This window comes from Prionailurus bengalensis, chromosome B2, assembly GCF_016509475.1.
Source record: "Prionailurus bengalensis isolate Pbe53 chromosome B2, Fcat_Pben_1.1_paternal_pri, whole genome shotgun sequence".
In the NCBI taxonomy this organism is placed as follows: Eukaryota; Metazoa; Chordata; class Mammalia; order Carnivora; family Felidae; genus Prionailurus; species Prionailurus bengalensis.
In genome coordinates, this window is record NC_057349.1 from 99,332,399 (window position 1) to 99,355,954 (window position 23,556).

Here is a 23,556-nt window from a genome sequence, read left to right on the forward strand (position 1 = left end):
CTGCTGATTTGCAGACATATAAGCAAGAATAAATAATGGTTTTAAGCTACTGAATTTTAGAGTGATTTGTTACACAGCAACAGCTAACGTATAAACCTGCCATGAAATATAAATCCAAGAGTTGAGAAAAAACTACAAAGCATTGTTTTTAGTAGACAGATTTCTTTCTCTATCAGAATGTTGCCACATTCACCTGCCCCAAGAGATTTTTCACTTAACTGAATGTGTTGAAACTGAGATGAGCCAACCAGTGTTACTATGGGTCATCCAATGGAAAATGGCAATACTGTAGCTTTACTAGGAGAACACTATGTCAACAAAGTACTCATTAAATACAATTTATATGTAAACTTTCTAGAGTAGAGAAATTTGAATAATTTCTTTCTGAGTGAATTTTCAAAATATTATTTTCAAGGAAACATTCTCTACTCTAAAACATGTATTTTAATTAAGACTTCAAAAACTTTTAGGGATTAAATTAACCACATACGGTTCTGTAACTAACTTTTTTAGTAAGGCACTTTATTACATATTGATGTTTTCAATTTAAACAAAAAATTTTGTGATGAAAAAATAACAAAGACACATAGGAAGAGTTCAAGGAAATAGATAAAATAAAAAGGAAGTTTTCTACCCCTAGAAATTTTGACCACTAATTTCCAGAGATAATCACAGTTAGTAATCTTTGTGTATCTTTCCAGAAATTCTCTAGATATGTACAAGTGTTCTTTATTAGAGATATCATAAGTACACACATACATATTTAAGTTAATCATCAAATAGTGAGGAACTACTTTGTAGGCACTAAACAAAATGAAACTACTGAAATTTGTAATTTGGGGGTTAACTTATATTACTTTTAGTAAATAAAATACACTTAATACACAAGTGTTCTATACTGGAAAGTAATAAGCTGCATTAATTTAATCAATATCTATAATTCTTACTTCCATTTATTCAAAATGGTACTTCCTCAAGCTTAGTTTAAATTAGCCAAATTTGGGGGCGCCTGGGTGGCGCAGTCGGTTAAGCGTCCGACTTCAGCCAGGTCACGATCTCGCGAGCCGGGAGTTCGGGCCCCGCGTCGGGCTCTGGGCTGATGGCTCGGAGCCTGGAGCCTGTTTCCGATTCTGTGTCTCCCTCTCTCTCTCTGCCCCTCCCCCGTTCATGCTCTGTCTCTCTCTGTCCCAAAAATAAATAAACGTTGAAAAAAAAAATTTAAATTAGCCAAGTTTGTGGTAGGTGTAAAAAGCAACAGGAAAGGCAAATGTAATATACATAGGTGTGGCGCTACCTGGCCCAAAGTAGGAAAACCAGGAGTCAAATCCAATCCAGGTAAATGTGCTCCTTACACTGCACCTCACTGTGAATGAGCACAGGACACAGAACCCTGGAAGGAATATTTGTGATCTCGGGGATCTACGAAATCGCCAGTTCCTGGAGGGTAAAGCTCCATAAGGAAGAGAACCGTGTCACTCTTGCTTTTATTTTTTTCGTTTCAAGTTTTTATTTCAATTCCAATTGGTTAACATACAGCATAACATTTTTGCTTCTCTCTGAATCCCACGTGCTGAGTAAAGAGACAGCAAATCTATAAAATGCTGCCCCAAGTGAGAGAAAACTAGAAAATTATAGGGTCTGGAATTCCTAGAATACATAGTACACAGTAACTAGCATGGCATGGGGTAGGCTATGTTTCGCTGTCTTCTTCATGTATATAAACAAATACTGATAAAGCACTTTAATATGTTTAAGGCACTATACTAGACACCAGAGACAAATTAGTCATAACCCTTGATCTGAAGTTCACAAGTAGTAATGAAGAGAGATTTCTGAACAAATAAATATAGTAAAATTATGAAGTAGCCAAAACAAAAATATTACTTACAGCAAAAATGTATTTAGTCTGTAAGGAAATCATTTGCTGCTCTTATTTATCTAGAAAGAGAATTCACTGTAGAAAATCCTACTTTACAGGAATGTTCTACTTAATGTGTATTCCATGAAGCAAGACATGTAGATCAGAGGCTTCTATCTCATGATCTAAGATAGTTGTTCCATTCCCTGCCACCACGTCTGCCTTCAAGCCATCAGGAGAAGTAAAAGGGGAATGAAGGTCATGTCTTTTCCTCTTAGGGTATGGCTGAGAAGTCGCACACATCACATGTGCTCATATCTCATTGCTCAAAGCTAGTCATACGGCCACTTGCAGCTTCAAGGAAGGCTAGGGTATGCAGTCTTCAGCAAGGTGGCCAGATGCCCTGCTAAACTCAGGAGTTCTGTTACCAAAGGAAAAAGGAAAGAATGGATATCGGAGGACAACTGGAAATTCCTGCTACAACCCATTTCTGAAATAGGTAAGCAGTTAATAGGTGTATTCAAATGTATAAGCATTCATGAAGACTATAACCTATCTCTACACGGGGGAGAGAGAAAATTATATAACTAATGCTTATGAATATTATTCTGCATATGTTAAGCCTAGGGTTTGAGATGGAGACAAGCTCTTCAGCACAGAAAGGGCATCAAATCTGAGAGATGTGTTGAAGAAAGAGGAAAGGGGAGAATTATAGGACTAAATTTCCACAGGTCACAGAATAACAGTAACCATCTTGACCCCCCTCTTCTGATGCTCAGAGGGCAACAATCAAGATTCCTCAGTGTGGTTGTGTGAGCTGTGCACCCAACAATTCTAGACGGTACCATTCACATCATAGTCACCATAATGATGGTTTTCTAGCAGGTGGGGTAGGGGTTCTTGAGGGGGTGCCTCTTCCCAAGTCATATAAAGGTGTCCTTTGGACCAGCTACAGTGCTAGCAACTGCATGCCCTTTAATGCTACTGAAGGGTAGAAGGCATGAATGTGGTACTGTTTCAGGTCTTGGTTATTCTTTTAAAAATATTCCCAAGAGTATTAAGGTAAGCGTCCTTTATGTTCCCCAGGAATCAAAACGTCCTAGCGCAAACACATGAAGACATGCTCATGACCATTCACCAACATGGAGAAACAAATCAAAATCACAATGAGACACCTCTTCACATCCACTAGGGTAGCTACAATCAAAAAGACCAATAATTACAAATGTCGGCAACAATGTGGAGAAATAAGAACCCTCATACATTGCTGGTGGGAATATGAAGTGGCATATTCCCAAGAGAAGCGAAAACTAATGTCTACCGAAAAACCTACATGTGCATATTCATTGCACGATTATTCCCAGTAGCCAAAAAGTGGAAACAACCTAAATGTCTATCAACTGATGAGCAAATGAAATGAGGTGTAGCCATACAATGGAATATTATTCAGCCATAAAAAGATATGAGGTACTGATACATATTACAACATGGATGAACCTTGAAACCATTATGCTAAGTGAAAAAAAGCCAGTTACAAAAGGCCACATGTTGTGTGCCTCCATTTACATGAAATGTCCACAATAGGCAAATTCATAGAGAGAAAGTAGACTAGTGGTTGCCTACGAGGAGGGGGTGAAAAGCAGGAAACGTGTTGAATTTGCAAATGACTGCTACTGGGTGTAGGGCTTTCTCTTTGGGGTCATGAAAATGTTCTAAATTTGACTGTAGCGACAAAAAAACCCATTGAATCGTATACCTTACAAGAGTGAATTGTATGGTATGTGAATTATAGCTCAACAAAGCTGCTAAAAATAAATAAAAGCAGATATAGGAAAGGTTTCTAACTGTGACCGTTGAAGGCATCAGGGTTGGAAGAAGTAAGACAATCGTGTTTCCCAGGAGTTTCATGGTCTGTTCTGGGTTTTTCAAAGCATAAATGACACTAAATAGTAGATAAAAAATATGTTATAAATTATTGATTTTTATTAAATAACATTGCGTGAAATGCCAAGATTTTGTCCAAAACATATATTATCAACAGGAATGATAGCACCCCTAATGGGGCAAAATTCCATTCTTGGGAGTCAACAATACTTCCTCTTTTTATATATAAAGCAACATGCATATGTTACATAAAAAGATACACAGTGGGGCGCCTGGGTGGCGCAGTCGGTTAAGCGTCCGACTTCAGCCAGGTCACGATCTCGCGGTCGGCGAGTTCGAGCCCCGCGTCGGGCTCTGGGCTGATGGCTCGGAGCCTGGAGCCTGTTTCCGATTCTGTGTCTCCTTCTCTCTCTGCCCCTCCCCCATTCATGCTCTGTCTCTCTCTGTCCCAAAAATAAATAAACATTGAAAAAAAAATTAAAAAAAAAAGATATACAGTTTATCTCTGGCATTAAAATTTCATGGGGGAGTGGTGATTAGGAAAAAAAAATTATTTAAAAAGGATCCTTGGGTCCATGATTTTCTGATTCCTCATTCATGTATACTATGAGCACCTGCTGTGTTAAACTATTACAAGTTGAAAATGTTTGGCACCTGGAAGTCCCAGCTTTTCTGTGTAAGATACTAGTTGTTGCCTAACCATGTGCCATTTATCAAATGTTCTTCTGTCTTATGCTGAGAATTTATGTCTTGAAACCAAACGGTACCACCAGCCAGAGAACTAAAAAAAAGAGGTGAAGATTTGCTACCTATGTATTGTCTCTTCTCAAGTTTTCTTTTCCACTCTCACTCCCACCTCTGAAAAAACAATCTTTGAAAGGGAGGATAAAATCGGGGATATTTCCCGATTTGTGTTAGCTACCACCCTCCCCAACCCTCCCCCTCCAAGTCACAGAGGAGAAGACTTACAGAGCAGCCACCACCGCAGGCTGAAGAGGTCAAGTACATGATATTATCACCTAAACACACAACCTCTCCTTCCTCTTCTCTTCCCCTTCCTCTGTAACATAACCTTCCTGTACAGCACCTTCCCCTATCTTAACAGGTCTATTCTACCCCATTTCAAGGTTGAAAAGGATCTGATTTTAATTTTCAACTGAACTTCACACAGAGTACACTCTCCTGGAAAAAATGCTTTTACATTAACTGTGGAATAAAGAGCTTTGACTTCTAGTAAAGACATTCCAGACTCTGAAATAAGGTGGAAGTGACTCCTGCTTCAGTTCCTGGGGTGGAGGAAAGGTAGGGAACAGATCAGAAGGCAGGACATTCAGCCTTTGTCTTCCGGTCCGTCTGTCCTCCGACTCCTTTCTTCCTCTCTAGGAAGGACACCCCAAGCTATGGCTTTATCAATCATCTTTGGTTGACCTGGGAATGACTGGGCACAGAAGTGGCATAGTCTTGCTGCTGCCAAAGCCCTGGGGCTTCGAGCACTTACTGCCTGGTGTAGGGACCCCATGACCCATCTACCACCTGCCCTCCCTGCCCATCTCTCAACTACCCCACTACTCCCGAACGCTGACCATCCATGACCCACATTCCCTGTTCTTGTGCCTCATTTTAGGACCGCCACTTCTGGGCTGGGTCTCTTTCTTCTCAGTATCAATTGAGATGTCAGCTGGCTATTTACCTGCCCCCAGGCAAGCAATTCACCTGAGAAGGGGGTATGCTTGTCCTGATCCTCAGTCCTGAATAACAGTGCAATCAACGTGTGCAACCACAATCCAAAACATCTTTTCTTTTCTTTTTTTTTTTTTCTTACCCGTCAGAAATATTTTTAGTTCCCCGTTTTCAATTAAGCATTTTTAGGTTTTGAATAAAATGTTGGCCCTTATAATCTATTCACGTCTGTTCCCAGTGGAATTCAATTGTTCTTATCTGCTCTTCACAACGTTGAGTTTGAATAGTGAACATTTAGATGAAAATAAGAAACCACCTTTTACAGGAAGTAATCTGAAATCTTGCAACAAAATTATCTAATGGCTCTGAAGTACAAGGAAAGCAAAAAGGAATTTTAAAAATCCCCCCCCCAAACAGCTTTGCTAGTTTCATTTTACTCAGTGATAGGCTTTAAATGAAATTATTCCAGGGTGTAAAATAATAACTAAACTATAAAGGCAGTTCAGAGCAAGAAAACAGGACCAAGCGGAGATCTCCAATTTGCATGTGGTACTCTGCAATTACTTTTATGACCTACTTTCATGCATTTTTAATATGACAGAAAATAAACTCTACTGTCAAAACGTCCCATCCTTTCTACAATCTTGAAGCATAGTTGGTGGGCTCCCCTCTGTTCTAATCAAGTGGCTGAGCAACTAATTTCCTAAGCCTCAGCCTCCCGGTCTAAATCATAGCATAACCAGCGACTCTCCCTGCTCTCCTTACCTAGAGCAATCATTTATGTAGCAAATATATATGGAGTGCCTACTGCGTCCCCAGCTCTGCTTATACAATTTCCATTATCCTGAGACTCTTACTTGAACTGTTCACTTTTACAAAAAGTCCACAGTGACTACAACTAAGAATTCTTGTTTGATAAAGTCTGATGTTGATGGTGATCCTCTGGGCACAGACCCAAATGTCTGCCCCCAACCCTTATCATCTAGGATTTGGGTTAGCAGTTGTCACTCATGTGCCTGAATGTGAATCGTCGAGATGATAAAAGCGATTAGTGAGAAACAGGCATAGGACACCTGTTAGGGTCCCCAGTGCTTTTGTAATGGACCTTGGGGACCTTGTCTGAGAACCTAACCACACAGCTTCCACAAAGAGTCTATGGAATAGGGTGTTCCCAATAAAAACAACTCTTTCCTGCCCCCCCTTTTTTGAGACACATTTTTGTAAGTTCAGAACTGGATGCAAGTCCTAATATATTTCATGAAATAGTATCATTATTTTATATTCGCCCTTTTACAAAAATCCCTCTAAATCCATTTGTACACTTAGCTCATTTTCAGCCTGAATAACTGAATATTATTTCCTACAGTTTCGACAAAATCACAGTGATTTCACAAGAATTCCCTTTTCTTTCTTTTTAATGTAAATGTACACACAGATTTACCATTGGCACAAACCATAAAAATCCAACAGTGGCCATTCATCTTGGGTCACTCCTCATAAATGTGTAAAAAATTTCTAATATGCTTGCTGTTCTTCCCCCCCCCCCCTTAATTCTTACTATTCTCTCTCTTCACAGTAAGGATGCTGTAATTCTAGCTGGCGACCACGGGCTTCGCCAAGAGGATCATCGTCATACTGAAATCTGAAGTTGCCAATTCACCCCCAGCAGAATGGGAGAGAAAATGGCCTGGCACCTTCTGGTGACCCACAAGTGCCGACAGTTACCTAACCGACACATGAGTCTGAAACAAAGTGTAGGAGGCAAAGTATAGCACCTGTTACACATTGTTACGTTCATAACTTTGTGTTACTGAAATAGCCTTGGCCACCTGCAGGAGCGTTTTGGTATTCTGCTATAAAATGCACTTACCCTAAAGAGTAGAGGCGGCATCGCTTGCTGCGGATTTGATGAGCTAAGCCAAACCTGTCATCAAGACAGACTGACCAAGGCTTCTTTGCAGGGCTGGAGTCAGTAGCTAGGCTGTCTGTGCTCATGTGATTGCATGCAATCTGTAAGGATTGGAAATCGATGTGAATAATTTAAAGCGCTGGATGATAAGTGGCAGGTGGGGAGTTACTGCTTTCTCGGTCCCTGAAAGCCATAACAGGAGAGTTATGTCCTTCTCCACTGCCAACTATTCCTCTCCCCCAGGGAAGCACAAGACTGCTATCAAATGTTCGGAGGAACTCCAAATACTGGATTATAAGGAACCTTGTGGAGACTATAGACAGGGTTGAAGGGAAGTTAAGAGCTGCTATAGCCATATGCACAGAGTATGTAAGGGAGAACAGGTCAGGAGCAAAGGTGGCAGAAAGGAGGGGTCCCAAAAAGCTTTGCAGAGATTTGTGAGTCCTGGAGAATGAACGGAAGTTGACCAAGACGCTGAAATCAAGAAGAGCATTCCAGACGTAGAGAACAGTGCTGGCAAAACACAGAGGACTGTAATCCATGGTGTTTCTATCAGAAGTTGTGAGATCCAACTGTGGCCATGGGTCTCAGAGGGATACAGATTATCAATTCCTTATCTCAGGCAGATAAGCTGGGGCCACCGCGGTCCAGAAAGGTAGCATGAGTTATCCAAGGTAAACAGCTGATCAAGGGTCAAGTGAAATTAATTCATAGTCCCTGCTCCCAAGACCGTATTGTTTGTGAGAAACTGTTCTAATGAGCTTCCTCCTAGGGGAGAAGAGCGAGAGCCCCATGCAGGAAGAAAGGAAGCTCTTCCTGAGCTATAACCAAAGCACTTCTTTTAACTCATCCATCAAAATTAGATAAGGAAACCAAAGGGAACATGTATCTAAATCAAGCAGAAGCAAGTCTCTGATTTCAAATGCACATTTAGCAAATGCACTATGATTGAGGCTGGCACAGTGTGCACGCTGAGGTGGCTGGAACCAAAGAAAGCAGGTTCTGTGGCCCAGGTGTTCTTTTGTGGCCAGCAGCACCTCACTGAACATCAATTTCCCCCTAATGCTTCAAAACTCCCATCACCATCATGATGCTCCATGAATCATGCAGCAGCTCTGGCTGTCACGTCACAGACAACAGACCATTCTGGGTGCAAAGGGTGGTCTGAGGTTCATTGCTTTAATTCATTGGAAAATATAACAGCAAATGATTTTCTTCTTAAGAAGATATTCTGGGGGTGCCTGGGTGGCTCGGTCAGTTGAGCGTCCGACTTCGGCTCAGGTCATGATCTCACAGTCCGTGAGTTCGAGCCCCGCGTCGGGCTCTGTGCTGACAGCTCAGAGCCTGGAGCCTGTTTCAGATTCTGTGTCTCCCTCTCTCTCTGCTCCTCCTCTGTTCATGCTCTGTTTCTCTCTGTCTCAAAAATAAAATAAACGTTAAAAAAATTTAAAAAAAAGAAAAAGAGAAGATATTCTGGGGGCACCTGGGTGGCTCAGTTAAGCAGCCGACTCTGGCTCAGGGCATGATCTCGCAGTTCAAGAGTTTGAGCCCCGCATCAGGCTCTGTGTGGCGCCTGCTTCTGATTCTGTGTCTCCCTCTGCCCCTCCCCCCGCTTACACTGTCTCTCTCAAAAATAAATAAACATTAAAAAAAAGTTTTTTTTTAAATAAAAATGTTTTTAAAGATATCCTGGGTTTGCCCAATTCTTTTATTTAACAGAGTTTCCAGAATTCTAATCTGAAAAGAATATATACATGTAGCCTATTCAACTGATACAGCATCTCCCATACTTTTGCTGTGATCAAGGGCTACTGGCCTGGCAAAATTATCCAGAACTATTTATCAGAGAGATAAATGAGAGAGCATATTGCTAGGATTTGGACATTTTACAGGGAAGTCTAAAATGTGAAACCCTGTATATATATTCTTGCCCCTCACCAATGTCTTTCTACTTCTCCACCCATGACCCCTGTTTAAAGGAAAAAAATAACAGAAAATGGAACTGAATTTTAAGCAACTATTACAGAATACATTTATTAACTGGGTACATCAGCATGTTAATTTGTCTAATTCATTTCCTATGATTCACCCACAAAGACATGGGAATTATGCCTCTGCCCATATCCTAGTCCCCACTCACCACCAAGGGAGGAAAAACTGCTAATTTAATTAAAGTTCAATGTGTTTGGTGGGCCTGTCTTACTAGTGGGCAGGTTACTGCACCTTAAACATCAGCACCTTCATTGTCATTGTGTCCGACGCTCTCCCTTCCTCTCACCCCTGCAGGTAGGCAGGTAAGTAGGGAGGGAGGGAGGGAGGCAGTTCTGTAGGCCCCTAAAGCATACCTGGACCTCATAAGCCTGAACCATTTGCTCTAGGTCAGCTTCCTGGAGTATTTTTATTAAAGTGGTCTGATGATTCCCATTTCTTTGTGTGCACTTCTCCCTAAGAACCTCCATAATGACAGAACATGATATAGATGTTCACAGGTCCTTGTTCATGACTCCCTCCTAACACCATTAAAATTTAACTCTCGCCTCTCCCACCATGTTTCCCAAGGTATGGCCCACCTACATTCTGACAGGCCTGGGAGGCACCTAAAAATACCGATTCTCAAGTCCCACTCTGTAAAGTCAGAATCTTTGAGGCTGATGCCTGCGAACATGCCTTTTAATAAGCTGCCCCAGGTGATTCTTATGCGGATAGTCCTGTGAGTTTACAGGAACCCTTTTGTAAAGCCCCACCGGAAGGTTCCAGCTTGGCCTCATCTGTGCCTTAGCAAATTAAGGGAAGAGGCTCCACTTGGGTCAGAGCTTTATTTATTTATTTTTTTAATATGAAATTTATTGTCAAACTGGTTTCCATACAACACCCACTGCTCATCCCAAAAGGTGCCCTCCTCAATACCCATCACCCACCCCCCACCCCCCATCAACCCTCAGTTTGTTCTCAGTTTTTAAGAGTCTCTTATGCTTGGGCCAGAGCTTTAAAATGAAAACAGCAGCCCCTGCAACCCGGCCCCTAACAAAAAGCCAGAGAGGCGGGCAGTGACAATTAGCCAGAGGCCTCCAAGAATCTGATAACTATTAAGGGTCAAGATTCAGGGCTTTGAGGCTCAACTGCCCTTACTTTGCCAATGTTGGGGAGTAGAGTTTTATTCTATTAAAGGTGACACTTAAAGCATTTCTTCTTCTTCCAAAGATTTCATCTTACACAGATATACCCCTGTTGGAAAGACATTCTTTTCCATTCAATCTCTCTGCTAATGTTCCCCTTTCCACTCCTAGCTCAAACATACCTAACACAGGAGTTTTTCCATATTAACTATCTCAGTGATAGACATTAGCTTTGCAAAACAACTAGAAGCACTCAGTAAAATTCAGCTCCTAAAAATTAATTAAATATTGATTTTTCAAAGTTTCTTGTTAAGATTTATGGCCAGGGCTTCAATAAACTCTCGTAAGCAAAATAAGTGAGGGCAATAACTCCTAGCTAAGCTCTACCTCCAGTAATTACGTTCTCTCTCTCTCTAATTCCCCTTGTAATTTTAGCTGCAAAAGCAAATTAGGCCTAGATAAAAGAGAAGAAACTCCAGGAAAAAAAAAATGTTTTCTGAAATGCATTTTAGTTATTTAACTTAAAGGGATTAACCAATTTTTTTTAAAGATTTTATTTTTAGGTAATCTCTACAGACAACGCAGGGCTCGAACTCACAGCCTCGAGATCAAGAGTCGCATACTCCACTTATGGCACCAGCCAGGTGCCGCTTAAAGGGATTAATTTATTCTCATTTCATTTGGCATCCCAAAAGATGGAAGAGAATTTCTGGCACCCCATAAGTAAAATCTGGCAAAGAGAGCCCTTAAAACTTGGGGACTTCTGGCAAGAATCACTTCAATGATCAACTGTATGTTCATGTAATACCATTATTTTGAAAGGCAACATCTAAGGAAAGAGTTGTATTTTTGTTGCCTTTATCCGTGTGTGTGTGTGTGTGTGTGTGTGTGTGTGTACCAGTAAATATAACAGATACTACTGTTACAAAGTCGTAAAGTCTGCATCTCCAGGGCTTGGATTTTTATGTTATTTTTACAAATAGATAGATGCATAGATGATGAGATAGATAGATGGATGGAGAGATGGCTGGCTGGCTGGCTAGATGATAGCTAGATAGGTAGTTAGATAATGTTTTAAAATCCACTTTTTCTTTTTTAAAACAGCAACTGTTGCTTAGATTAATTTTGTGCCGCAAGGCCTGCTTCCCAGAGGCATATGGTTTGGGGGTGGCCATAAAAAGCTGGATCTGGAGCCTTCCTTTAGAACAGAGCACTGTGTTTATGATTTAACCATTTCTTGTTAGCATCAAACAGTGTATCATCGACTCCAGAACTCAGCGATGTAATCGTGGTCTTTCACATTAGAAAACAATACCTAATTAAACTGCACTTGACGTTGTGCACACTCTACCAAACACCATATCCTCTGGTGTTTCATTAAAAATTCAGGTCCCCAGTCATGCCATCAGGGACACACAGCATGCAAGTGTGCCATCTCATTGCAGTCGAATGCCACACTGTCCCTGGCCCTGTGCTTCCGTTTCCAAGCTCCCCCACCCATCTGTTCACCCGTGTTAGAGAACACACAACTCTCTTGCATCCTAGCTGTTTGCCAGCACGCATATGTATTGAATTTAGGTTTTATACCCCAGGCAGTGCCGACCACAGAACAGGTGCTCAGCAAATGCCTGCTGAATTGAAGAAGGAGTAAATCAATGATGAACACATCAAATGCTGGGCCTTGCTGTACAAGCTTGAACACAGATTTGAAGGAGATGATTTTTTTTTTAAGTAGCATAAGAGAATGGGGGTGGAATTTGCTTTAGTACCTTCCGAAGGTTTTTTTCCCCCTTGCCATTATGACTCACTACTGCTAACTATGGAAATTTTAGGTAATAGTGACTCTAATATTCTTCCAGTTTTGTAGGCTCTCATTGTCAAGATGAATTCTAAGGGAAGCCTGAGCTCCTAAAAGAGCCAAAAAAAAAAAAAAAAGACAAAAAGACAAAAAAACAAAAAAACCTCTGCATTACATAGAGATGGGGAAGGAACACTGTTTAGCAAAAGATTCTGATTAAGAGTCAGTTAATGTCATCTCTGATGAGCTCCCATGTGCTGGCTTCCCGGTGACCTGGATGTGCAGAAAAGCACAGCACTTCACCTGGGTAAAATGACCCCTGGGTACAAAACCACTGTGAGGTCTAGAGCTTTATCTCAGTTTTTCTGGAGGATGAAAATCCTTCTAGTGAACTTCATAAACCAACTGCACTCATCAAGGTGAATGAGACGTCTATGTATCTACTTTCCCAACTAGTTGGTTAGCTGCTTGTGGGCAGAGACTGTATCCCCAGGGCCCGCCACAATCCCTGGCACAAAGCAGGTGCTCAAAACTACTTTGTCAATATTGATCCTACACTACTCTCGGCGCAGTACAAGCTCACAGAACTGGGAGAAACCTAAGGAAGAATTTAATAGCTTGAGCCTTTTTAAGATCGCAACATTGAGAAACAGAGAAACAAAATAAATCGCTCAGAGTCACTTCAGACTGCATTGTGGGATGCTTTTCTTTTCTCTTCAAAAGTTTTCTTCTCTCAGTTCATAACTCACGGGGGAAAATCCAAGAGGGGCTTGAAATAATCCTTTCGTGCCTCACGAGCTTCTTCTAAGTAAATATGCCTTTTATAAGTTACAGAACATTAACCTGAAATACATATAAAATGGAATCTAGAGGCTTTTACTTGGTCAATTTATTTGGGGCGGGGATGGAGCCCATAGTTCTCAAACCCAACTCATAAGTTTAACACCTCTCATTTTCCTCTGGTGTCTTAAGAGTTTCATAAAGTCGCAGTCAAGAGGTCGGGCTTTTCATCCTTCAGGTAAAACCAAACTGTACAATTAAAATTTCAGCACCTTAATTAAATCTGTGAGTGTCCACCAAATTAATTTGCAGCAGCAAAACAAGATGAAATTATGTAAAGCACAGGGATCAATTTATCATTCCATAACTTGCGATTAATTCAACAAGCTTTCACTTCCATGTCTAGGTGACAACCATTAAAGTCCAATTGTCTGACTGCATTATATGAGAAATGGGACTTTCTTTTACGCCCAGTCTTCTAAAGACCTAGAAACATATTCTCTCCACAGATGAAAAACGGGCTCTGCTGCCAGCAAGGTTTGGGAGAAGAAGTGGGATGCCAGGGGGCTGAAGGGACATCAAAAGAGCCTGAGACCCTCAGTGCCACACGAGCTCCACGGGCTACCTCCCCAGTTGGCCTAGGCACCTTAGAGGCAGTGTGAGTTTCTAATTTACTAACACCTCGACTTAATCCAGGGCAAAGTTTCCCTCAGGATGTGATCTTCTCTTATGTCTCTCCGTCCCCAGGATCAGGCTACTTGAGGACAGAACCTCCTGATTAACGTGTCAAGAGCCATAGACTCTCCTTAATAGACAGTCCCTTTACTTGCCGGGGGCACAGGCTCAGCCTCGGCAGGAGCTGCCACAATGTGTTAAGTCACCACTGAGGCCGATGCTCCATAATGACTTTAAATGCTCTAAGAACAAAGTGCTGTTGGATTCATTAGCTTCTCGGACCTCCTGCAATGTCCCCTCTGCTCCCTGGCCTAGCGGGGCCCTGTCCACCAAGCATCTGTGGCAGAAAAGCAAAAAGGCAGATTCCTCCAAATCCAAAATGGAACTTGAACGTCCAGATGATGGTTTTGTTTTATGACACACTTGACTGCCTACTCACGGGTGTGAATCTGTCGCCTCAAATGGTTTTCCAAAGCAATTTGCTAAAGTGGATCTTTAAGAACACGTCAGGATGAATCATTAAAACATTTCAAGATGACAATACCCCTGGAAGGCAGAAGATGCTGAAGCAAATAGAAAGCATCTTATCTGCCTTCAAACAAGTGGATAAATGTAAGCATTGAGGCCTCAGAAACTATGTCCCTATCAAGTCCCCACCAGGAGTCCCTGAGAATCTTCCTACCCCCTCACTGATCGAATCCTTTTTGAAAGGGGGTTGGTCAATATCTTTTAGAGTGTCTTCAGATCCAATTGCACCTGAAATACAACCTGAGTGGTGGTGATGTATCTCAGAAACCTCAAGGCTTCCTCGTCCAGGGACTGAGCAGGTCCTGCCCACGGCTGGAGATCTATATGCCATCGGGGACGCTGTAGAAGACAGAAAACAGAAAACAGGTTGATGTGTAAAGTGTTGAGGCACTGGGGGTGGGGGTGGGGGTGGGATGGACACAGAGCATCAGCGAGGCTCCTTGGCTGCTTTAACTGTCTGCAAAACAAACATGTCTGTGCACAGGCGGTGGGGAGTGGGTTCGGAGCTGCTGTCATTACAGTCACATCGGTCACAGGGAGGCAAGCAAGGCCTGAGAAAGCCCAGCTACCAGGTTAAGCAAAAGACTGCAAAGGCCTGGGGATGTCTGACTCTTCTGATCAAAAATAAACCCCACTTGACCCCATCAGGCTCTCTCAACTGTGGTTTTGTATTACTGTGCCTCTCCCCCATGCGAAGAAAAACTCCTCTATCTACTAGAGTTTCCAAAGCTTAGAGCTTCAGAACTATGAGCCTCCCTAAGGGCCAGTTATTTCGTCGAGGCAAAAGCCTGAAGTCCTTTGGGTGCTTGGGTGCCTTCCCCAGCACAGGGAGACAAGGGCAGCCGCACTCAGTCTTCCAGGTCTCAGTGTGCCTAGCATCTGGGGCTGGGCACCTGCGGGAGAGGACCCCGGAGCTGTCACCACCAAGGCTGACAAGAGTAGCCTTCTAGCAAGGGGCTGCTGCCTTTCAGCAGAGGACGTGAGGAGCACCGATGAGCACAGTGGTTAGAGATGAAGGCTAGGCCTCCTTTTGCAGCAAGGGTGGTGGGAGGGATGAAGGGCTGGGGGATCGCAGTGGTCTGGAAGAAACGCAAGTGGGATCCCTCTAGTCAAAAGGAAGCACTAGTCATGAAGTCCTTTCTAGAGTTCCAAGTCCCCCACCTGTACTTATCACCACTTAGAAACCTTCCAAAGCCTTGCTGTGATTCTCAGGGGGAGAATAGCGCTCAAGGTGCAGGGGGGGGAAGGGGGTGGGGGGGGGAGAGAAGCCCCATCTGCTGGGAGGGTAGATGTCTGGAGTCAGGAAAGACGCTGGGTGTCTAGGCATAGGGGTTCCCGCAGTGCTTAGACTGGGCCTTTAAACCCCCTTTTACGATGCGGAAGGAGGCAAGGGAAGGTTCTAGGGACAGATAAATGCACCATTCACGCATACACATTGTTCTTCACTCAGATATTGCCAGGATCTGAATGTGTGTGTTCCCCTCCCCCATATTCATAGGTCGAAATCCTAATGACCAAGGTGATGGTATTAGGAGGTGGGGCCTTTGGGAATAGCTTAGGTCATGAGGGTAGGGCCCTCCTGAATGCGATCAGTACTCTTCTAAAAAAGACCTCACAGAATTCCCTAGCCCCTTCCACAATGTGAAGACCTGGAGAGAAGGCGCCAACCCTGAAGAGGGCCTTTACTGGAAACCAACTCTGCTGGCACCCTGACCCTGGACTTCCAGCCTCCAGAACTTTGAGCAATAAACTTCTGTTCTTTATAAGCCACTCAGTCTGTGCCATTTTGCTATGACAGCCCAAACAGACTAAGACTAGATATTATGACAGGAACTGTCTGTCACCCACCCCCCCCCCAAAAAAAAACCCCTAAACAGGCTAGCCCTGATACACTTTAGTGCAAATGTGGGGGGTTTGCCCCTGGATGGGGTGGCCTGGGTGACCTGGGGTTGAAAAGCTAGGAGGAGTGGGGGAGCAAGCAGGTCAGTCAGCATCAAGCCAGGTGTGTGAGCCTGGAGAAGGGAAGCCCACCCTGGCATGGGGGTCTGAGATAAATGTGGACACTTCGTAAGTGATAAGCGTTATTCCAGGTCCGATGTGATTAGCCTCACATCGTGGCACAAAGCCCAAGAGCCCACAGTCTTACCGTCTAGACAGGTCCGTGCCTCCTTGTAGTAGCTAAGTGCCCTGCAGCTTTCTAGACTTAAGGAATCCTCACTGATTTCCCACAGGCTGTCTTGTTCTCAGCTGCCAGTTTCATGGGCGTGCAACCTATGCAGTCTTAGAAGGGCCTGAGCTTGGGGGCGCCGGGCTGGCTCAATCGGTGGAGCGTGTGACTCTTGATCTTGTGGTTATGGGTTCAAGCCCCATGCTGGGTGTAGAGATTACTTAAAGATAAAATCTTAATTTTTTTTTTTTTTAAGAAGGGCCTATGCTTGGCTCAATGCTCTGCTCACACCGTCTTGAAATTCTTTAATAAATGTTGAACAAGAGGGCTCACATTTTCATTTTGCACCAAGCCCCACAAATTATGTAGCCAGTCTGCCCTGAGGGGCACCCTTTTCTGGGAACACAGCCTTTTCTTATAGCTGTTCTTGTTCTGTGAAGGCTGATCAGGCAGAGAGTCTAATCAGAGAAAGCCTGAGAATATTAACATATCTTCCCAGGTAATGCCTTCCGCCACCCCCCTACTTTCCTTTCTTCTCTGAAGTAGATGGTGATTATCACGTGGTCAAACAACATTCATTGAGCATCAGCCACCCTGTGCCAGACACTGGTCAACACAGACACGAATAAAACCTTGACTCTCCCGGGGCGCCTGGGTGGCTCAGTCGGTTGAGCGTCCGACTTCGGCTCAGGTGTTGATCTCGCGGTCCGTGAGTTCGAGCCCCGCGTTGGGCTCTGTGCTGACAGCTCAGAGCCTGGAGCCTGTTTCAGATTCTATGTCTCCCTCTCTCTGACCCTCCCCCGTTCATGCTCTGTCCCTCTCTGTCTCAAAGATAAATAAACGTTAAAAAAAAAAATTAAAAAAAAAAAAACCTTGACTCTCCCAAGAAGTGCACAGTCTGGCGGCAGAGACAGACACATACAAAATAACTTTGGCAGGTAAATGCTGAAAATTAGGGAGAGCAATTCTTTTCAGGAAGTACTGAATTATGAAATCATAAATTATAAGCACAGTTAAGTACAAACGCCTCCCAGTTGTGCCTGGTCGTGTCCTTGCATCAAATGACAAAGTGCCTTTCCAGGTCGCCCCCGCTGTCTGCACAGCAATGCAGAGCTTCAGGCAGGCTTGTCCAGGTCTGGGGTTTAAAACTCCCCATGTCTTTCTCACACGGCCACTCACAAGTGTGCCAGCATCTGGCCCAGGAGCCTCTTGATAGAAATGATAAAGTTCACCCATCATGGTCTTCCTCTAAATCAGGGATCAGGAAACTCTTTCTATAAGGGGCCAAACAGCAAATATTTTAGGCTTTGCAGGCCATACAGTTTCCACTGCAATTCCTCGCCCCCTGCTGTAGCTCAAAACAGCCACAGACAGTGAGTAAACCAATGGTCGTGGCTGTGTTCCAACGAAACTCCATTTACAAAAATAGGTTGCAGGCTAGATTTGGCCCACAAGGCTGTAGTTTGCTGACCCCTGCTATATTTGATTCGAATTTGGAGGCAGACTGGCCGAGAAGAGACTGTTTACTTGAAATAATGCAAGATTATGATATCTAGATTATAACTAATTTTGTCATCTGGGTGACTTGGGCAAATATCAGTCAGGATTCCAGCAGGATACAATAGGCTCCTTCCAACTGGCTAATCCAAGAAGAATTCAATAGACTATCTATAAAGGCGTGGGCAGGGTTTAAGGAAACCAGTAACGAATAATGCAGTATCTATGACAGGTAGCACCAGAGAGACTTTACAAATCCTAAGCCTGAAGGAGCAAGGAGCAAGAGGAATTTATGGAACCCAGAGAGGGAAACTTTATGGAGCAGGCATTTAATAAAGGAACAAAGCCAATCCAGGGTGCCTGGGTGGCTCAGTCAGTTAAGGGTCTGATTCGGCTCAGGTCATGATCTTGTGGTCTGTGGATTCGAGCCTCGCATCGGGCTCTGTGCTGACAGCTCGGAGCCTGGAGCCTGCTTCAGATTCTGTGTCTCCCTCTCTCGCTGCCCCTCCCTTGCTCACGCTCTGTCTCTCTCTCAAAAATAAATAAACATTAAAAAATTTTTTTTTCACAAAGGAACATACCCAATCCTGTCACATCCAGTCCTATTATATATGCACACCAACTGTCAAAGCCAAGAGAAGGCAGAGAAGAGGGAGGCTATGGTTGTCCATGCAAAGTCAGCCTCTGGGGGTGCAGAGGAGGAGGAGAAGAGTGGATGGTGGATCTGGAGAGACAAATAGAAGGTCTCCTGCACAGCATTCTTTGGAAAGAAGCAATGAGACTCGACCAGGGAGTCATCCATTGATTCAGTGGGCATTTGTGCCTTGTGCCAGGCTCTGGGTTACAATTTAATACAGCTATAACCCAATAAACGCAATGAAGTTCTATAGGGGCTCTGATGGAAATTTCCATAGGGTTAAGTGGGGTCACGAAGAGATCGAGGACGTAAACATAGCTCCAAACTAAATGCCAAAAACACAAGTGCAGATTGCGGGAATCTGTCTCTACTGCAAGAAACCCAAAGGCTTCACGAAAGAGACACCTTGAAACACAGCAGAAGCCACTCACCCTTCACTAACACATAAAAATAACTTCACAGATCAATAATGGAGAACCCATATAGCAGGACTATAGAATTATCTTCAGAATCCACAGACAAGATCCTGACTGCAAGCTCCTATTTCTCATTTCCAACTGATTGTCGACCCCGATGAAGCTAAACATGGCAGCTGGAACAGTGACTATCCGTTGAGGAATCTCAAGTGGAGACATGATAGGAATATACAGCAAAGAGATGCCCCAGAAATGCTCTGGCTTAATGCTTTGCTCGAGCTGTTTAAAAAACACTTCACATAAAGTAATGTTCCTCCTGGAATCAGTCTGACAGCAGTTCGTGATTATTACCCGAAGGAAACCACTAGCTTTTATCATCTCTTTCAATTATCATTTGTCTTAATTCTCTGGTACATACATCAATATTTGTCCCTCCAAACATCCCACACGCAGAACTCTCTGAGCACCTTAGAACACCAATGGCCGGTATTAAATAGAACAAGGCAAACACACCCACTCACCAAATATTTTTGTTTTAAGAAAATTTGTCATGATTTTACCCCCAAACCATTCCCTAAATGCCAGGATACACTATTACCCATATGCTGCAAATATCATGTGGCCAGAACGATGCTACCCCCATCACTCCCAGGAGGTGGAAACACGGATTCCCAGTCCTGTCTGCCACCCCCGCTTCCCCTCGGGATGGGGCAAGGAGCTGCTTCGGCAGAAGGGGGTGGATGTACTGTCATTTGAGGCTGGTCTGTCTGTCCCCAGCAGACCTGGGCTAAAATGTCAAATGGGGCACACACAATGAGCGGCCACCGAGAAGGAGGCCTCCTCCTGAGCCAACCCAGGGAGGAGGGTCCCTCTACTCCTTTGCAGTCCAAGGTCCTGCTCCCTGAACCACCAGGCCATTCCTATAAAGGAGCCCCTCCCCAAGCACGGACAAGCGGCACAAGGAAGACAAGGTCCCAGATTTCTGAGGCAAGGAAGCAGCCTCCACTTTGTTTGTCAAGGCTCTATCTGCCACTTTCTTCAGGCAATGCGCATTGAAAAGTGAGCCGGCCTCCTCTAATATGTTTTGAGTGCATAGAAAACATTTCCAAAAGTTACGATTTAGGACAGCAAAAGATATACACCGCGAATTCATGTCGCTCTCAGGCTATTTTGCAGACATCTGAAATTCTGCTTTCCACAGGGCAAAAAGTGATCACCGAGTCAGTCTCAAAAAGACCACAAGCATCGCCATGAGGCTTTCAGATATTTTTTATGATTTATGATTTCGGCATTAAATTTGTTTCTTGAAAACAAAAATGATTCTTTCAAGCCAAAGGAGCTGAATTCCAAGATTTTACTATTAAAAGATAATACAAGAAATAAAGCAATGTTTTAACATGCTCTTTTGCCTACCAGCCTACATGTATGCACATAATAGAAATGCATTAATTCGAGACCGTAAGCCCCAAGCAAAACTGACTGCATTTAAAAAAAAAAGTTATTACAAAAAAAGCAGACCCACCCATGACCTAGAAAAGAGAGCCATCAATTCCGCCTGGTGCAAAAGCTTTCCTTGTCTTGAAATGTGGAATAACGGCTTCTTTTTTCGTAGGCAGTTTCCCCACACCCATGAATGACCTCAAGTAGCTCCCGTAGAAATTGTCAAACAAGGAACAGTACCACGATTGCACATTTTTCAGCATATTTGTGTAAAATACAAACATAAGCCAAAGGAAGGCTTCTAATGGCCCATTCCTCTGTACTTCAATGCGACAGGTCTTTAGGGATGAAATTGTAGGATGAGTGATGTAAAGGGTGTTTCTTTACCGTGCTGGATAATTGGCAGAGTGATTGGGACATTTTTATAAAGTTGCAATACTCCTAAGTGCACATTCTCACAACTAGGAAGCTCCAGAAAGGTTTTAGAACCAGCAATTTTATATCGGGAGAGATGGCTAACAACTGAAGCTCTGCGTCTTTTCTGTGGAAAAGAACAAGGTTGTGAGTCCTTGAGGCAAACTAAACCATCCACTGAGCATGTGTGGATGTGTCGATGTCGGGGAAGCCTAAGCTTTCTGGGAGGAACAAGCCCAAAACAAGAAAAATACATCTATTTTGCAATCTTGTGCTAATTAAGAGCATCCGTTAGTGGGCAGGAAAACAACGACTGAAGGAAATTATTTATTCCTTTTTAGGAGAAGGGGGTTGTGGGAGTTGTAGAGTCGGTCCCCAGCAGGACATGCGACCAGGCACAGCTGAGAGCGTGCAAGCATCAGCCACAACCTTTCTGTAACATCCTCAGATAATCACGGTCTTTAGGACTTGGCCTGAGTGAGTGTGCAGGGCTCTGTGAGTCTCTGGGGTGGCAGGGAACACGCATTCCCCTCTGCATGCTCAGGCCCTTTTTCTCAGTCAGTCCTGCTTCAAAAAGAGCAGGGGTCAGTTACACGTTTTGTGGTGACATTTAAAATTCAGGTACCCGGTGCAAAAGTGTCATTCAAACAAAGGAATCTCAGTTTCAGTTCTGGATAAGATGTGTAAGCACACCCCCACCCTGTGTCTTGCACTGAATCAGCACTAAAACCTGGACAGAACACACAGAGCAGTGATTTGAGGAATCTGAAAAGTAAACACTAGCAGGCAGATTGGAGAAGAAGACCAGAATTCAAAGTACCACTGAACGAGCAGTAAGGTCACCAATGTTTTTTCTTCTGAGGTCCTCTTTCCTGGCCCCCGCTCGAGACAGCCACACACTGGAAGCGGGCATTGGCACAGACCAAGAGCATCGGGAAAAGCCCTCCAGTTCAGGCTCCAGCAGAGAAGGGGCCTCCTAATGCTCAGAGACAGTGAGAAAATCCTTCATTTTCCTCTCTCTCTCTCTCTCTCTCTCTTTTTTCTCCCCCTCTATTCTAGCATCCCAATGCCTGGGCCATCCCACTGCAGTGGTGGAAGTCAAGCAGGGGGCCACAGGCACCTAAAACTCTAAAGGAGAGGGCAGCTCACCCTTTTATCTGTGGCTATCACCCCAAGAGGATGGGGTAAATGCCCCAGCGAGTGTTTTGTGTCTCTTTCTTCTGTTATCTTGGCCTTGGACTCAGGCGCAGTTTCCAGAGGTATGCAGTACAGCATGAGCAGAGCAGGAATAACTAAAGCCCACCCTTTCTGGTCAGGGGTTCAGAAACCACAAGCAACCGGAAAATACTGGGAAAATCGTGGAAAAGGAAAGCAACCCCATAAAGTGGTTTATGAAGCCCTGGGCCGTAGGAACATGGATCTGACCCTTGTTAGCATATCAAAGGCTTTGGGAGCCAAGCTGACTGACCTTTGGGTCAGGGTCCCAGACTGGACACTGGGTGGCATGCATGTGGGAGAGGTCTGAAAAAAAAACATGGCAAAGACTTTGAAAACAGGACTGATATTGAAATTACAATCTACAGAAGGCCGGCTGAAATGTGAGGCCTCAATCCAACCAGATTGCCTGTGAAAACAAATATATCAACCTTATCTATGGTATTTAATCTCAGAGTTTATGAGTTATGACTCAGAGTCTCATAATATAATATGCAAAATGTCCAGGATATAACCCAAAACTACTCGGCACATGAAGAGAATCCGAACTGGTGTGGGAAAAAGACAATCAACAGATGCCAATACAGGCATAACACAAATGTTGGAATTATTTGAAAAAAATTAAATGCAACTGTTCTAGAAAAACTCCAAGAAGCAAGGACATACATTCTTGGACCCAGTGGAAAGACAGAAAGCCTCAGCAAAGAAATACGAGATATAAAGAGCCAAATGGAAACTTCAGAACTGAAAAATGCAATAACCAAAATAAAAGTCCCATGGATGGACTCAGCAGCAGAATGGATAGGACACAAGGAAAGGTCAGTGAACTTGAAGACAGATCCATAGACAGTATCCAATCTGAACAACAGAGAGAAAAAAAATGATTTTTTTGGCGGGGGAGGGTGGGTAGTAAAAAGAGCCTCAGGGACCTGTAGGACAATATCAAGAGGTCTAACTTTCAGATTAGACTCCCAGAGGAGGAAGAGTAAGAATGCAGTGCAGAAAGGAAAAAACAAAATTGAAAGATAGAATGGCTGAAAAGATGCCCAAATTTGACGACAGCTCTAAACATAAAGATTCAAGAAGCTCAGCGAGCCCCAAACAGACTCCAAGAAATCCCTGCCCACACACATCATAAGCAAACTGTTCCAAACTGAACATGACGACAGAAGCCAAGTCTAATCATCTCGTGATGGACTCGACTCGGTGGTGGGTCAGGGTCTGAATGGCGAGGTGGGAAAGGCAGAGCCCCTCCCCTAGAGACCTCTTCCCCAGAGGTCCCCTCCCTGTGGAGGCACAGTCCTACCTCTCCAAGTCCATCTGCTAAATGCCTCTGGCAGCAGACGGCACACATGCTGAAACCCAAATGCAGAGCAGCATTTTGAATCCTTTCCCCATCAATCTGCTGCCTCTGCAGCATTACACAGAGTGTAGGTTGGGAGGCAAGGGAACAAGAAATCAAATCAACTCTGACAAGAAAAAATGCACTATAATTCAAGCAGGCCCTGATAACTTTTAGGAAGGAATTAAGGACAAGGAAGA

The 23,556-nt window shown here is 43.6% G+C and overlaps 1 protein-coding gene across 4 annotated transcripts in view; it reads right to left on the reverse strand.

Annotated features, from left to right (window-relative positions):
• The window catches only part of METTL24 (methyltransferase like 24), a 170,126-nt gene that overhangs the window by 122,455 nt on the left and 24,115 nt on the right, over positions 1–23,556 (reverse strand). For 3 of the 4 annotated variants that reach the window (XM_043592104.1, XM_043592103.1, XM_043592105.1), the window contains exons 2-3: positions 14,469–14,567; positions 7,293–7,432 (exon numbers count right to left, since the gene is read on the reverse strand). In XM_043592104.1, coding sequence (XP_043448039.1) covers positions 7,293–7,432; positions 14,469–14,567 — 239 coding nt within the window. Of the gene's footprint in view, positions 1–7,292; positions 7,433–14,468; positions 14,568–23,556 lie in introns of those variants that run through there. The other variant, XM_043592106.1, reaches the window with a different exon arrangement.